The sequence below is a fragment of the Schistocerca piceifrons genome, chromosome 2 (genome assembly GCF_021461385.2).
Source record: "Schistocerca piceifrons isolate TAMUIC-IGC-003096 chromosome 2, iqSchPice1.1, whole genome shotgun sequence".
Lineage (NCBI taxonomy): Eukaryota > Metazoa > Arthropoda > Insecta > Orthoptera > Acrididae > Schistocerca > Schistocerca piceifrons.
Window position 1 is genome coordinate 1092411702 of NC_060139.1, and position 15568 is coordinate 1092427269.

Consider the following 15568-nt stretch of genomic DNA (forward strand, 5'->3'; position numbering starts at 1 on the left):
CTAACTAACTTACGCTAAGGACGACACACACACCAATACCGGAGGGAGGACTCGAACTCCCGACGGAGTCAACCGCGCGGACCGTGGCAAGGCGCCCCAGACCGCGAAGCTACCCCGCCCCGCGCGGCCCAGGATGGGAGAGTATAGAAGAGGCGTGAACTGCGTCGGATGTTGAGTGACCTTTGTATAGGGTACGGGGATCATACATATTCGTGTAGAAAAGGATTACCAACACCCGACAGTCGAATGGGGCCTCACTGTGGGTCTCCATTTGGCCGACTGGTTGAATTGTGCAAAGCCGGCCGCGGTGGCCGTGCGGTTCTGGCGCTGCAGTCCGGAACCGCGGGACTGCTCCGGTCGCAGGTTCGAATCCTGCCTCGGGCATGGGTGCGTGTGATGTCCTTAGGTTAGCTAGGTTTAAGTAGTTCTAAGTTCTCGGGGACTTATGACCTAAGATGTTGAGTCCCATAGTGCTCAGAGCCATTTGAACCATTTTTTGAATTGTGCAAAATTCGTATTTTTGGCTCATTCGGATTTGACAGCGGTCCGCCGTTAGAGTGCATAGGAACGTGACTGTACTCATACTCTTAGTTAAGGTCCCAGTCAATCACCTCTTGTTGTGTACATAGTTCCGCGTAGTCAGCGCGTACACAACTTTCCCACTAGAGCGCGCCCCGCTGAGCACAACAGCGCAGGCGCAGCGCTCGTCCGTCTCCGCTCTACGAGATGGCACTTTCATAGAGACGGACGAAATTCTGCTTCCGCCGATCCGCGTATTGATATGTCACGCAGCCAATCAGATTGCTGCTAACGTAGAACCTTTTCTCCTCGCGGACCACACTCGCGCAGTGATACCTGAACGCGCGAGGTATTATAACGAGTGTACAGACCTCTGATTAGTCAGTCTGCATTAGTCCGTAGTCAAGTTTCAGTCTGCGCCTAATAAGATTATCACATTCCTGTACGTAGCCATGAAGAGAAATGTATAGACACTTTGTCAAGTATCAGAGATATGTGAGAATAAGAGTACCAAGACCAAAGAAACTTCAGATTGTTAATTGTAAACAGCATCCAGAATCAAGTTACGTAATATCTATGCTTTCTATTATTTTAATAAATGTGTGTGAAAATTAATCAAGTTCTGTTTAAAGTTGGTCACCGTCAATCTGAAACTCTAAGTGTGCAAGTGGCATTTCTATCGTCCGACCTAACGGCAGAAGATAAACACGCCACGATAAGACCACGAGACATATTGCTGACACTCGCCTACTTCGTTAGAGCGACAAGTCAAATAATCTGATGGTGTGTGTACCGAAGGTCTTACAGTACGCACACCACAAGGTGGGTCGACGTTTTGTGCACCCAGTACATCGTATCCCCTGCCACTGGACTCCGTGCAACATACTGTGTCAACGTGCGTCATACGTGAGTGGAAAAGAGCAGCTGAACTAGGGAACTATCGTCCCATGAACAGGCTCCCGTTACCAGCCTTCCGTTACCACAACAAAATAGACGGCTGCATGTCAAGCAGTAGCGCTACCAGGAAGCAAGACTCGTTGACGGAAGACGCCGCATAGTGTTCAGCGACGAACAGAGGATCTGTACTAAACCGGACTGGCATCTTCCGTTCTTCTAATGCTTTGGAGAGGTACAGTGGTGCTCTCACGTCATCGTGTCGAAAGACATCTGGCATGATTTCAGGACACGGTTATGAGCCGACGGCATAATTGTCCGCCACGGACATTCTGTCTCCTCTTGTGTCACCTCTCACGTGACAGCATGGTTGCGCCATTGTTCAACAGCACAATGCCCGTCCACACATGGTAAGTGTTTCTATGAATTGCCTGCAAGTGTCAGACACTGTAAATACACCATTTCTCAACCTAGCAAAAGCGTTCCCCACTTTATGTTGTTGAAACATGTTCGTAATTCTCAGAAAAACGGGCGTAAAATGCAGGATGCACAAGGGCCAACCGAGAAAAGTAAGAACCGAAGCCGGCCGGAGTGGCCATGCGGTTCTAGGCGCTACAGTCTCGACCGCTACGGTCGCAGGTTCGAATCGTGCCTCGGGCATGGATGTGTGTGATGTCCTTAGGTTAGTTAGGTTTAATTAGTTCTAAGTTCTAGGCGACTGATGACCTCAGAAGTTAAGTCGCATAGTGCTCAGAGCCATTTGAACCATTTTTTTAAGAACCGAAGACCACCTACGATTTGCTTGAATTATGAAGAGTATAAGTCAAGATTAAAGTTCTTTCCATCTACCGTTCAGTCTATACTTCGGTAAACCAATGACGGAAAATATAGAAATATTCAAGACTGGGGTTAAAATTCAGAGTGATGAGATTCGCTGATGGGTTGGCTGTCCTCAGCGACGGTGAGGAGGAATTACAGGACCTGTTGAGCGTAATGAAACTCCTAATAGCTTCAGAGGGGAGTTTCTGCTGCCTCGTAAGCCAAGTAATGAATAATGGACGAAGTGAGGAGGTATAACTAGCAGACTAGCATAAGGATCGTTTTCTGCTCAACTGCTTGTATCAAAGATAGGCCGTAATTTGATCAGATTTTACGTGTGGAAGTAAATCTCGGACTGCGCAACAGTTTAAAAAGAAGAGAGAAGGTCGGTTATAGAATCGGAGAGAAATATTCATAGGCAAGGATTCCGAAGCTTAAAAGTCATAGCCAAATAAATTTATTGAAAATACTGTCAAGAAGAAAGGAATAGCGTGTTAAGACGTCAGGGAATACCTTCCATAGTACACAGGGAGGTGTAGATCCTGGAATGTGTAGGAAAAGTCAGAGACTGGAAAACATCCAAGAAATAATTGTAAATGGTGATTGTAAGAGTTTTTCTCAGAGAGTAAGATTCGTGGAGGTCCGTATTAAAATCGGGTATTTACGTGGGCCGCACGTTCCGACAAGCAGAGTCGACTGAGGAGACAATCGGCGGGTCTTCTTCCGGAGCAGACGATAGGCCTCCAAGTTACGGCGAGCGTCAGCGGACATGAGCAGACCGTAAACAGTCTTCGTCGGCTGCAGATCACCCATCAGTTCATCGCTTACTGAATCGACTTAGAATAATTTCTTGGAAGTGGCTGTCAACCCTACTACGACTTCGAGTCATGCTCATGTTGGCATATATTGTACCTAACGTACTATCTCTTCCAAACGACAGTAAACATTGCATATAATTGATACTGGAATAAATGGTGTGAACTGACTCTGAACGTTCACTTCGTAGTTGTATTAATGGTGGCAACGTTGGCAGAACTATTATAGTCCCTTTATGTCTATCAACTGCTGAGGTCTAGCAAACCTCATTACTGAAGTGTGACCTACAATGGAGCACATTACATTAGACAAATGGAAGATAACGAAAGGTCAAACGAGCAAATTTTACTTGATTAAATTCAAACAGTACTTAATGCAATATTTCGTTAACAAATAAATGGAAACGATTTTTTCCTGCTTCAAGTGCTCTCTCCACTTGCTGGGACGAATGACCGGAAGACTCTGCGCCGAAATATTGTGTCAGGAAGTTACAGACATTCGGCCGTTTTCCCAAATTTTGTGAACACCTAGGATCATCCTTTATACAACACCATAAGCTCAATATAATGTGTTAACGTTATATTTAACAAAGGGCAGAAGGCCCTCAAGCCTGGTGTAAACATCCTATTGTTATGGGGCAACATTCCACACAAAATAAATTATTATAATTACGACAGACTAAAAGATAATTACAATATTTGTCAGTTACTGCCATTGTTAACTAGTATAATGTATTACTAAATTGAAATCATGGCAAACGTTATCGTCATTTTATCCATCATCGAGATCGTATTAAATATGTAATTGTAACACTAGCATGTTACTAATTTACATAGAAAACATTTTAACAGAAGGAAGCACGTATTATTATTATTTGCACGTATTATTAATATTACTATTTGCCCTTTTCTTAGAACACTTTTCTCTAGTTTTCCTATACAGTCTTTATTCCTGCTCCGTCTTCATTATAGACTCGCTGGGGTGGAAAATTATGTATATATTCAGAAGTTTCGAAGTTGTTTTATTCAACGCAGTTATCGTCCCGATGATCGTTTTCTAAGGCCTCAGACTTGGATTTCTACATTAAACGAGTGGTTTACGGCATCACTTTCCGCAAAGCGACATGCTAAATGTCGGAAATTTTAAAATGTAAGGCCAGACTTAGAATCAAGCTTGATACAGTGCTCTGCCAATCCAGTTTCCTCTGTCTCAGAAAATACTCATCTGAATCTTCCCAATGATGCCACCACATAGCCTGCTTTAAGTGTTTTACGTAATGTGAATTCACTACATCCAAGCCCTTTAGGTACATTTCTAATGGAATATCCACTTTTCGTTGGCTTCTTACCCTCCTCGAACGTTTTAAAATACAATGGCCTGGAGAAGGTTTTTCTCTCGTAGTTTCTGTAACATGAAATTGAATTAGACTTTGTACTGATTTACTCGACATGAAATAGTGACCCATAAATTAAAGCCCACTGAATACGTTAAAGTTATGCGCTCAGATAAAACCGAAAAAGAAAAGACAAGCGTTTTGGGGGAAAGGTACGCATGCGCACACGTGCTTCTGCTAGGTCATGGGATCTTTGCCCCCTGGCGCAGATTTCTGAACGTCTGGTAACAGTTGCCTTATATGGTTCCTTGTCAAAGTAATAAATAAGCTATATTAGAACAAATAAGCCCTCGGTCACAAATATTAAGTAAAAATTGACCAGGTTTCGACGCTACTATGAGCGTCGTCTTCAGAATTAAGCTAACTGATCTAAAACATAATAGGTATATGAGACATTAATAAACTAAAGTTTGCACTGACTGGAAAGAGATGCAGTACTTACAAGTCACATTCTAAAAAACTTAGTATGCAGTTCAGACACCAAGCTCTTTTCCTTAGATATTAAACATCTTTATACCAATGTCCCGGTACATGAGACGCTCATCATTGTGGAAGAAAATTTACGTCAATTTAAAAAAGATCTATCAGATGAACAGATTACCGATTTTATGAATCTCATTAATGTTGTTGTCAAGTACAACTGCTTTGAATTCAACGGACAACTGTACCAGCAATCTGATGGGCTCGCTATGGGCAACCCTTTAGCCGGCATCCTTGCCGACATCTTTATCAATTCCTTGGAAAAGAAGCTGTTTGACTGTTTCTCAGCCGCTTCACTAAGTATCCTTTCTTACACAAGATACGTTGATGATATTCTAGTCATCTATAACGGACCCGCCGATAGCATTGATCATATATTTAAACTTTTCAACGACCTCCACGAGAAAATTTCTTTCACTATTGAACTCGAAAAGGAAAACCGCCAATTACATTATTTAGTCTTGACGCTTACAATAGAAGACAATAACACCACTTTCAATATTTTTCGAAAAGAAATGTATACTGACCAAATCGTACCTGCTTCCTCTTTTCATCCACAATCTCAAAAAATGTTTTTTTTTTTTTCACTCTGCCGTCCACCGAGCCACCTCTATACCACTTTCAACAGAAAAGCTTAATGAGGAGATCAATTTACTGAAAACCGTAGCAGTCAATAATGAATATACGCCGAGGGCTTATTTGTTCTAATATAATTCTGACACGGTCACTGAACCTTAGCAGCTTTGTTCAAAGTTTTATAATAATTAAGCTTAAAGCGAGAGTTAGGTACGTACTTTAAATACGAATTATTGGTAATTCCTTGGGATTTTGTTATAGCAGACAGATCGCCATCAATTATATCGTAAATACTTACATCGAAAGCTCCAAAAAAGAAACTCACCTCATGTGTCGAAAGCATCAATACGGAAATCATTAACAGAACACGCTTGATTCTTCAACCATAAAAGCTCGCAGCTGAGGAAGCAAGGCTACCGCACCAGGTAGGAAACACACTAGATTGGGATCTCTGTCTCGTGTGGACTCTTTTGCCCCTGCGTATCCATATGGTTAAATTTCGTTTTCTTTTCGTAGGCAGCTGCTGTGATATTGTTTTAAAGTTATCTCCTATTGGACAGTTCAGTGCCTATTCCATTATCTCTGTTGCCGAGGATACTTTATTACGCCAATGCTCACCCTCTGTACATTACTTCACAGTTACTAATTAAAATATCAGGGGTAAAATTTACTAAAATATTTTACCACCTAGTCATATTGTAATATAGAGGGCTCGCGCTTTCCAAGGGGAAGAACGATTGTTAATTGTTAAGGCTATGGTATGCTTTCACTAATCATATTTGTGCTGTCAAACATACATAATACAACGGGTGATTATTAATAATCTGGTCGCCATGTAGATCATGACTAAGCAAACGCAAACGTAAATATAAATTTTATCTTCGTAGCTCTACGTTCACTTGTCTGTCATTGTACTGGCACACTGTATTTATTAAATATCCACTTCTGTCTTCATTGTGTGGGGCCGGGTGGTCCAGAGGTAAAGTGGATGTTTCGAAACTGGCGGCATCAAATGCCGGTCGGACTACGGAAATTTTCGTCTGCCTGTAATCTAGCCTTCACTTCTCAATGATATGGAGAGCTGCTCGGAATGACATGCACTTAGGATTCCACGTCATTGAGCCTCAGGGATATGTCATAATCTTCGTTTACATCTTCTTCATACTCATGTTCATGATAATCATTATTATCCTCACCTACACTTCCTCACCTATATATCTATTATCGTCGTCGTCGTCATCCCCACCTCCCCTTCCGCATCTCCTTAGGGCTTAGACCATGCCGTTAAGCATTCTGTCCTGTCTACATTCGATGGGGTCTGGACTTACAATAGATCACTTATATTTAAGCATGAGATCATCTGCTAAATTTTTCTCTCATCAAACCCAGGTATCATCCTCACTATTGTGTATGATATTTCATCCGCAGTGCTTCTTGCTCTCTTTCCGATGATTGACACTAGTCAGTATCGCATACGAATCTCTTTTGAAATACCAGACTAGATATCGGTTGCAGGGAAAAATTTGCAGCCAAAAGAAGTCATGATATTAGTTGTTTTGTGGCAAGCAGCATTCATTCTTCGGAAGGATTGGGTTTCAGAGGGTATTTTTACATCTGTTCCGCTCATTTGCAGAGCCAAGTACTCTATAGCAACTGTTAAAAGAATCATGGTGTAGTATTCCACACTTAAGCTTATTGTTCAAACTCAAATGAGAGCTAATTAGTTTCACGCTTATTACTTCTGCAATTCTTGACTTCTAACGAGTACATAATACAGTTTGTGCGATTCATTGAAACAAAAACTTTAATTTCAATGAAATCATTAAAAAACCGAAATGACAGTCGTAAAATTTTATTAGTATAAACAAGAATACTTTACTGAACCATGTAGCTCTTTTTATATCTAGGTTTCTTCTGTCAACATAATCCCTTCACTGTCCATGTTGAAGTGACTATAAATGATGAAGAGAAGGAGCAGGGAGCCAGAAAGTACAGCTCCATAAGAAATATAACTCTTCCTTCTGATATAGAAAGAATAATGGCAAGGATGTTTAGCGTGTATGAAGTTCAAACAGTTGAGATAGTTCTAGCTGGTAATGCTTACACAGTGTCAAATTGAAGACGACGATCATTCACTAAGAAACAACGATTCATTCGAGGGACGGAAATCTAATTCCCGTCTTTTCTCTGGGACAGAAAGATAGTGACTGGGATGTGGTTAATCGAAGAGCAACACACAGAAAGAGGTATTGCACGTTACCATAGAAACAGGTTTCATATGTTATGAGAAGGAACAGAACATATCCCTGCCGTAGACATGGCCATGAACATGAAGTATGTGGGTGAGGAAATCGACTGACAAGTTGTCTTTATCTATCTCACATTTGCATCTACATCATTTGTAGAAATAGGGCGAGTTTTATAAAATATTTTGGCATCCTCCTCCTCTTGACTGTTGAAATTTAACTGACCATAGAAGGAAATTCTTAAATGTGCCTGCAGCTTACGGTTATCTGCGGTTATCCTTTATCAGGACGTTACATGTTTAGTAAGTCAAAGCGCTGCTCTATTCAAAAGCTTTTTGTTAAGGTTTTATTTTCTGGTGATATCCGCTTATTTCGACTTTATGGCCATTATAACGCTATGTGCAAGTATATGGAGCTGTTAGAGCATATATCTATCTTACTGTTTTTCATATATCTGCCGCAGACCTTACTTTCATAAAATATCGTTAAAGCAGTCGTTGTGTAGTACCGTGTATTGCTGCTTATCATAGGTGGTAGCGCAAACGAAATTTTTATTCTCTAGATGTTTCAGCAGTGGAAATTGTTGCTGAGCAATATTCGCTAAGACTGAATTAATATTTTCCGTAAATCTGAATGCTTCAATTGACAGCGAGGTCACCGATGTTACATTTTTCCTTCTCTACGGAGTTGTGTGTGGTAGAGGTCAATTCTTTCCTAATGTTCAATCGTGTTGTCTCCGACTGTAAACTTGTTTTATCCGTTATAGTGTTCTATAATTTAAACAAAGGTGTCCATATAATTTTTAAGTTTTCCGCCAGTTGGTGCGTCAAGAATTTTGTCTGGATGTTTGTATGTGTATGTAGATTTCCATTTGTTCTAATTTTATCTTGTCCTCTTTATCTTCAAACGATAGCTTCACTTCACTAAATTTTTTTTGTCAAAGACGTTCTTATTTGGTTGCAGGATGACCTTACTTTTATAGAACTACCTAATTTTCAGTACTGTAACTCCTCTCATTTTTAAAAAATTGCAATGTGATTAAATTAGTAGTGTTTAATACTCCTTGTTGTTAAGTTTAGTCTTCAATTGCGTATGCATAATGCTGTAACGCTGTTTGTAACCTGAATGCGTTAATTTACTAACAAGAATGGTAGATATTTCTTCTAAGTACGTGGTGTGAATAAAAGAGCTGTTTCAAGGATAGATTGGCGTGTTCTTTGTACTGGAGTCTTTAGAATTCTTCACCTAGTTCCACAGGTAATTTTAACGTCCGGCGTTTCAACGCTAGCTCTGCACTGAACATTCTCGCACAGTGCTGTGCAGCCGTTGTTAGTGTGGACAATACGGTACTCACCCCCCAGGAAGCAGAAGACCGCCAGCAGCGATGTTATCACCTTCATGGCGGAAAAAGTAGCAGTACTTCTGGAACAGAAGAAAACATCACTTTATGTTACAACATATACGCGCAGTAATACAGAATGTGCATTTAGCAATGGATAAAGGATTCGAAAGTATCATTTTCCCTCTATGCTTCAAATTGTGGAGGTGGTAGGCATAAAATACAGGGAGTGATATTTGTAAATTGATGAAGCATTAAAGGGAACCAAGCTGAAATTGGTAAAGAATTAAAGAAGAATACAGTTTAAAGTCAATCGGTCACGCAGTTCTGCTCGAGACGGAAGATCAGTAAAACGGAATAGGTTATATCTTGAAATTATTAACAGAAAACGAAGGAAATTAAGGGTTTTTGAGTGTAGACGAATTTAAATGATGTTATGGAAGATACAAATTAGATGCAGAGCTCTGACATAACTTGGCAAAAAGACGGGATTGGTTGTTAGGATATATTCTGAGGTATCATGGAACACTTATTTTGGTAATGAAAGGAACAGCGGTGGGAATGGGCGTGGATTTAGAGGACTGTAAATTGAGGCTTAGGTTTGTGTATGGTGACATGGTAATCATGTGGAAGTGAATTTTGGTTGCAATAGTTACGTAAGGATAGGCCTGCACGTTATGAGCTAACGCAGACAGCTGCAAGAAACCAGTCTTCGTATTGATGGTCACATCAGCAACAGATGCCTGTTATATACTTTTTCTTGTCTTTTCTCGATGGTACATTCGTGAATAGTCGTTGTACTAGGGACACCTACGCAGTACCATGTATGATTCACGCCCTTAAATGTATTGGCTCTGTAGTACGCTCCTTTCACAGTATGTGTGGTGTCACCGCCAGACACGACACTTGCTAGGTGGTAGCCTTTAAATAGGCCGCGGTCCGGTAGTATACGTCGGACCCGCGTGTCGCCACTGTCAGTGATTGCAGACCGAGCGCCGCCACACGGCAGGTATAGAGAGACGTCCTAGCACTCGCCTCAGTTGTACAGCCGACTTTGCTAGGAAAGGTTCACTGACAAATACGCTCTCATTTGCCGAGACGATAGTTAGCATAGCCTTCAGCTACGTCATTTGCTACGACCTAGCAAGGCGCCATTAGCAGTTTATATTGAGGTTATAACATGTACCGTCAAGAGCGATGTACACCAATTGTGGATTAAAGTTAAGTATTCCAAGAACTACGTTCTTTTCTTTGTAGGATAATTACTTTATCTTGTTCCAGACCTCACGTCAATCTACGTGAGCTTAAAAGCGTGCATTTCGGCCTCCTCTAGCAACACGGTATTGGCTCGTCTGCCAACACTTCAGTATGACCCTTACGAGCGTGATCTGTTAGCATCACACCACGGCAACCAAAAAGAAAACAGCGACAAATTGGTCGGTAAGGCCGAACCTCTCCCGTTCTCGGTCGTGGTGAATCCAGATGTTTCCATTTCCTGGTTTGTACCTTTGTCTCGGGATCATAGTGATGTATTCAGTGCTCTTCCATGACGATTAAGTGATTACAGACGCCACGTAGCTTGGTCTGATCGAGGCCTCTTTAGTCAACGGAGTATTTAGAAGGGCGTGAGAAATCGCTGAGACGGTCGGCCGGCAAACTTCGTCATGTTCAAATTGTCGTACAATGTGTTAAAAACTTATCTGTGAGTTATCGCTTCCATTGTGTTACGGCAGCCTTTCTTCATTTGCAAGTCCTGGTCCTTGACAGACATCGTCTACCACTTCCTCCCTCGTCGGTCACACGCGTCTGACCGCACTGGAGGAGTCTGTGAGACACGTGGCCACAGTGCGATGTGGTGGTGCACCGTCGCCGTGCACTCCCACCGGATCGGCACGGATCGTCCCACTTGTGTTCCACTACAAATAAAGAAAACTAATCACAGCAGAACAGTGCACTTCATCATGTGGCTGCTGTGCCGTTATGCTTCATTCCCCTAGCGGTGTGGTACGGTACTGTGTCGCGGGTATTTGAGTGTGTACCAAGGCTGCAGGCATATACAAATTCCTTAATTTTGTTTCGTAGTGATAATTAGAAGTTCATGACTAGCCTCTCTGTAAAAGAACTTCGTGATCAGAATGTGAAAAAACTGTCGTGTTAGTGTAGTATCTGACTAAATATCCCGGGCTATTATACTGTGGTGGAACGGATTTCACATTAAAACCCAATATTTATTCCCGATCTGCGGAGGACATTTCGGAGGAGGATCGTAGCTTCTTTGAGTATCCGATTCACACCCTGACCCACCACTGACTGCAGTGGAATTCCGTTTACCCGTGCTCCCGCACCGTGGCGTGATGTCATACGGTTTGAATAAAAAAATGGTTCAAATGGCTCTGAGCACTATGCGACTTAACTTCAGAGGTCATCAGTCGCCTAGAACTTAGAACTACTTAAACCTAATTAACCTAAGGACATCACACACATCCATGCCGGAGGCAGGATTCGAACGTGCGACCGTAGCGGTCGCTCGGCTCCACACTGTAGCGCCTAGAACCGCACGGCCACTCCGGCCGGCTATGGTTTGAATACCCGAGCGCAGCTGGTCGCTGTCGGCTGCCGTCGTCAGCAGCTGCTGTCACCCCCTAGTACACGACTGGTACACAGGAGCTTTTAAAGATTTTCTACTAGCAACATTTTTCCTTTACATGTTACACATATGTTCATATACTACGTATACACGGTGAGTCACCTAACATTACCGCTGGATATATTTCGTAAACCACATCAAATGCTGACGAATCGATTCCACAGACCGAACGTGAGGAGAGGGGCTAGTGTAATTGCTTAATACAAACCATAAAAAAATGCACGGAAGTATGTTTTTTAACACAAACCTACGTTTTTTTAAAATCGAAACCCCTTAGTTTTATTAGCACATCTGGACATATAAACAAATACGTAATCAGTGCCGTTTGTTGCATTGTAAAATGTTAATTAGATCCGGAGTTATTGTAACCTAAAGTTGACGCTGTTCGATCGTTAGTATCGGAGAGCACCGAATTACGCAGGGATCCAAAGGGAACGGCGATGGACCTTAGGTACAGAAGAGACTGGAACAACACATTACGTCCACGTGCTAACACCTTTTTATTGATCATTTTCACTGACGCACATGTACATTACCATGAGGGGTGAGGTACACGTACACACGTGCTTTCCATTTTCAATTACGGAGTGGAATAGAGTATGTCCCGACATGTCAGGCCAATAGATGTTCAATGTGGTGGCCATCATTTGCTGCACACAATTGCAATCTCTGGCGTAATGAATGTCGTACACGCCGCAGTACATCTGGTGTAATGTCGCCGCAGGCTGCCACAATACGTTGTTTCATATCCTCTGGGGTTGTAGGCACATCACGGTACACATTCTCCTTTTACGTACCCCACAGAAAGAAGTCCAGAGGTGTAAAATCAGGAGAACGGGCTGGCCAATTTATGCGTCCTCCACGTCCTATGAAACGCCCTTCGAACATCCTGTCAAGGATCAGCCTAGCGGTAATTGCGGAATGTGCAGGTGCACCATCATGCTGATACCACATACGTCGACGCGTTTCCAGTGCGACATTTTCGAGCAACGTTGGCAGATCATTCTGTAGAGACGCGATGTATGTTGCAGCTGTTTGGGCCCCTGCAATGAAGTGAGGACCAATGAGGTAGTCGCCAATGACTCCGCACCATGCATTTACAGCCCACGGTCGCTGTCGCTCTACCTGTCTGAGCCAGCGAGGTTGTCCACGCACCAGTAAGCATGTTCCGTAGATTCACTGCCCCGTGGTTTGTGAAACCCGCTTCATCGGTAAACAGGTAGAACTGCAACGCATTCTCTGTTAATGCCCATTGACAGAATTGCATTGGATGATTAAAGTCATCACCATGTAATTGCTGATGTAGCGACACATGAAACGGGTGAAAGCGGTGACGATGCAGTATGCGCATGACACTACTTTGACTCAGTCCACCGGCTCTCGTAATGTCCCGTGTACTCATGTGTGGGTTCATGGCAACAGCAGCTAACACACCAACTGCACCCGCTTCTCCTGTGACGGGCCTGTTACGGACCCGTTTGCCTGCTACGACCATACCTGTTGCATACAGTTGGCGGTAGATGTTTTGCAATGTGCGGCACGTTGGATGCTCTCTGTCCGGCTACCGTTCTGCATACACCCTGCAGGCTTCAGCTGCATTTCGTCGACACTCGCCATAGATGGGTATCATCTCCGCCTTTTCAGAGTTCGAATACATCATGGTCACAGTTCCTACAACACTATACTATCACAGACGTCTGGTAACACGGTGTACTACAGTTGGTCTGCGTGCGGAGACGAATGCAGAATAACAATAGCAGCAAGCGCTACATGCGGACACTGCGACAGCTAGACCAAACCACAACAGTGCACTACAGCCACACTCGTAAACACGGTCGTCATCGTAAACATGTCCCTGCAGATGCTGCTCGCCGACCGTGGCCCGTGTTTGTTACAACACGCAACTGAACGTCGGAGGTTTCAAGCGTCAACTTTAGGTTACAATATCTCCGGATGTAATTAACATTTTACAATGCAACAAACGGCACTGATTACGTATTTGTTTATATGTTCAGATGTGCTAACAAAACTAACGTGGTTCCATTTAAAAGAACGTAGGTTTGTGTTAAAAAACATACTTCCGTGCATTTTTCTATGGTTTGTATTAAACAATTACACTAGCCCCTCTCCTCACGTTCTGTCTGTGGAATTGGTTCGTCAGTATTTGATGTGGTTTAAGAAATATACCCAGCGGTAACGTTAGGTGACTCACCCTGTATTTAAAAATATATATGTCTATGTCAGTCTCGTGCACGCTACACTGATAATCGGCGAAGTTGTTGGATATCACGCAAAATATTGATGTAAATCGGTCTACTATTTTTCGAAATTTTTTGTAACAACGTTAAACAACGACACGTATTCGTACAGTAGTATCGATTGCCCGTGTTTCAGTGTAGCTCGCACCAATTTTTTCTCAGAATTTTAAACACCTTGCACTGTTTTACATTGTCTAACGCCTTTTATAGGTCGACAAATACTACGAGCGTTTGTCGAGGAGAGACACGTACAGCGCCACACACTAAGTCCGAATCAAGGTCACGCGCTTTAACACGCGTACACCAACGAATAACGTATTCTACAAATGCAGTAGCCTCACGCTAAGTGAGGTCTCCTTATCAGGATGAATAAAATAGGTATATATATAGTGTACTATGGGTGGTATATTTTGTTTAGGCGAGGGGATGGCGGGTGGGTTTCTCTGTCTACTATATTACTTGTCTACTTGTTGCAGAATAATTCACTTCCTGTCTGTGTTATTCTTATGGAGATTTGAATTTTATTTTTCAGTATTTATTGAAAATTCAGATTAATATTTTGTCCTTAAATAAGTCCTTGAAAATCAAGCGCGACGTCAGTACCTGAAACAAAAAAACCAAGTATTAATTTCGTACCTTTATTATGTTGGAGTGATAAAAATTTACGAATAACCACCGGATAACCAAATATTTGTGATCCAAACTGCAAAGAAACATGTTATATCTTTTATTCTTCTAGTGCACAGTAACGTAACAACCTGAGAAATAGGAAACTAGTAGACAGGGCAGAGGACGACACTCTGCTTGCGCTCGGCGGTGACCCCTATCCTGCTCACAGGGGGAGTCACGAGAGAGCTGCAAACTCTGGCGGCAGCAGCCAGCAGCAGCCAGCAGCAGCCGAGAGCAAGTTGTCGGCAGGGGCCGCCGCCGCCGCCGCCGCCGCCGCCGCCGCCGCCGCTGCAGACGTCGGCTCGCTTCATCCAGGCGCTCCGCGGGGAGCGCTTCGGCGCAGCCACCGCGCGCCGCGCCAACTATCCGCAACTTGCGCTGAGAAATAGTCCACTCCGGCCCCTCCCACGAGGAGAGTTTCCACTCCGAAGAGAGCCGCTGTACAGTATGTTTGCGAGCAAACAGAAAGGCGGCCACCAGGTAGCCGCCAACTGTTCTCCAGGTACTTTGCGCTCCAGGCTGGCTTACCGAGAGCAGCACTGTGGCGGGCACTCGACATCGCTTATAAAAGTAGTTAAACGTTTATTTGTTTTCGCTTTTCTTTCATCTGGAAGTCCCTCAGCCTTCTCTAACATCTAACTAGACGTCGTGATTACGTCACCAATGCAATAAGCACCGGTGGGCCTGTACATTATGGCCAATGACCGCCACGACACTGGTAACACTTGGTGGAGTCGCGTCATGGGACGCGGTAAGGGAAGCACCTCAGCGGCGCAGTGACGACAGTTTATAACCTTAGTGCCCTACCGTCCTGTGACATTACAGATCCGAGTTACCAACGTGGAGCGGAGGGTTGTTTATTCCGCAGAGTTGGGACGGCGCGCGCCCACACACACTATATATATAAAGGGT

General features: G+C 43.2%; 1 protein-coding gene across 1 annotated transcript in view; it reads left to right on the forward strand.

Moving 5' to 3' along the window:
* The window catches only part of LOC124776151 (sterile alpha motif domain-containing protein 1-like), an 82559-nt gene that overhangs the window by 1095 nt on the left and 65896 nt on the right, over positions 1-15568 (forward strand). Inside the window, exon 2 of the mRNA XM_047250988.1 lies at positions 14826-15158. Coding sequence (XP_047106944.1) covers positions 14826-15158 — 333 coding nt within the window. The remainder of the gene's footprint in view (positions 1-14825; positions 15159-15568) is intronic.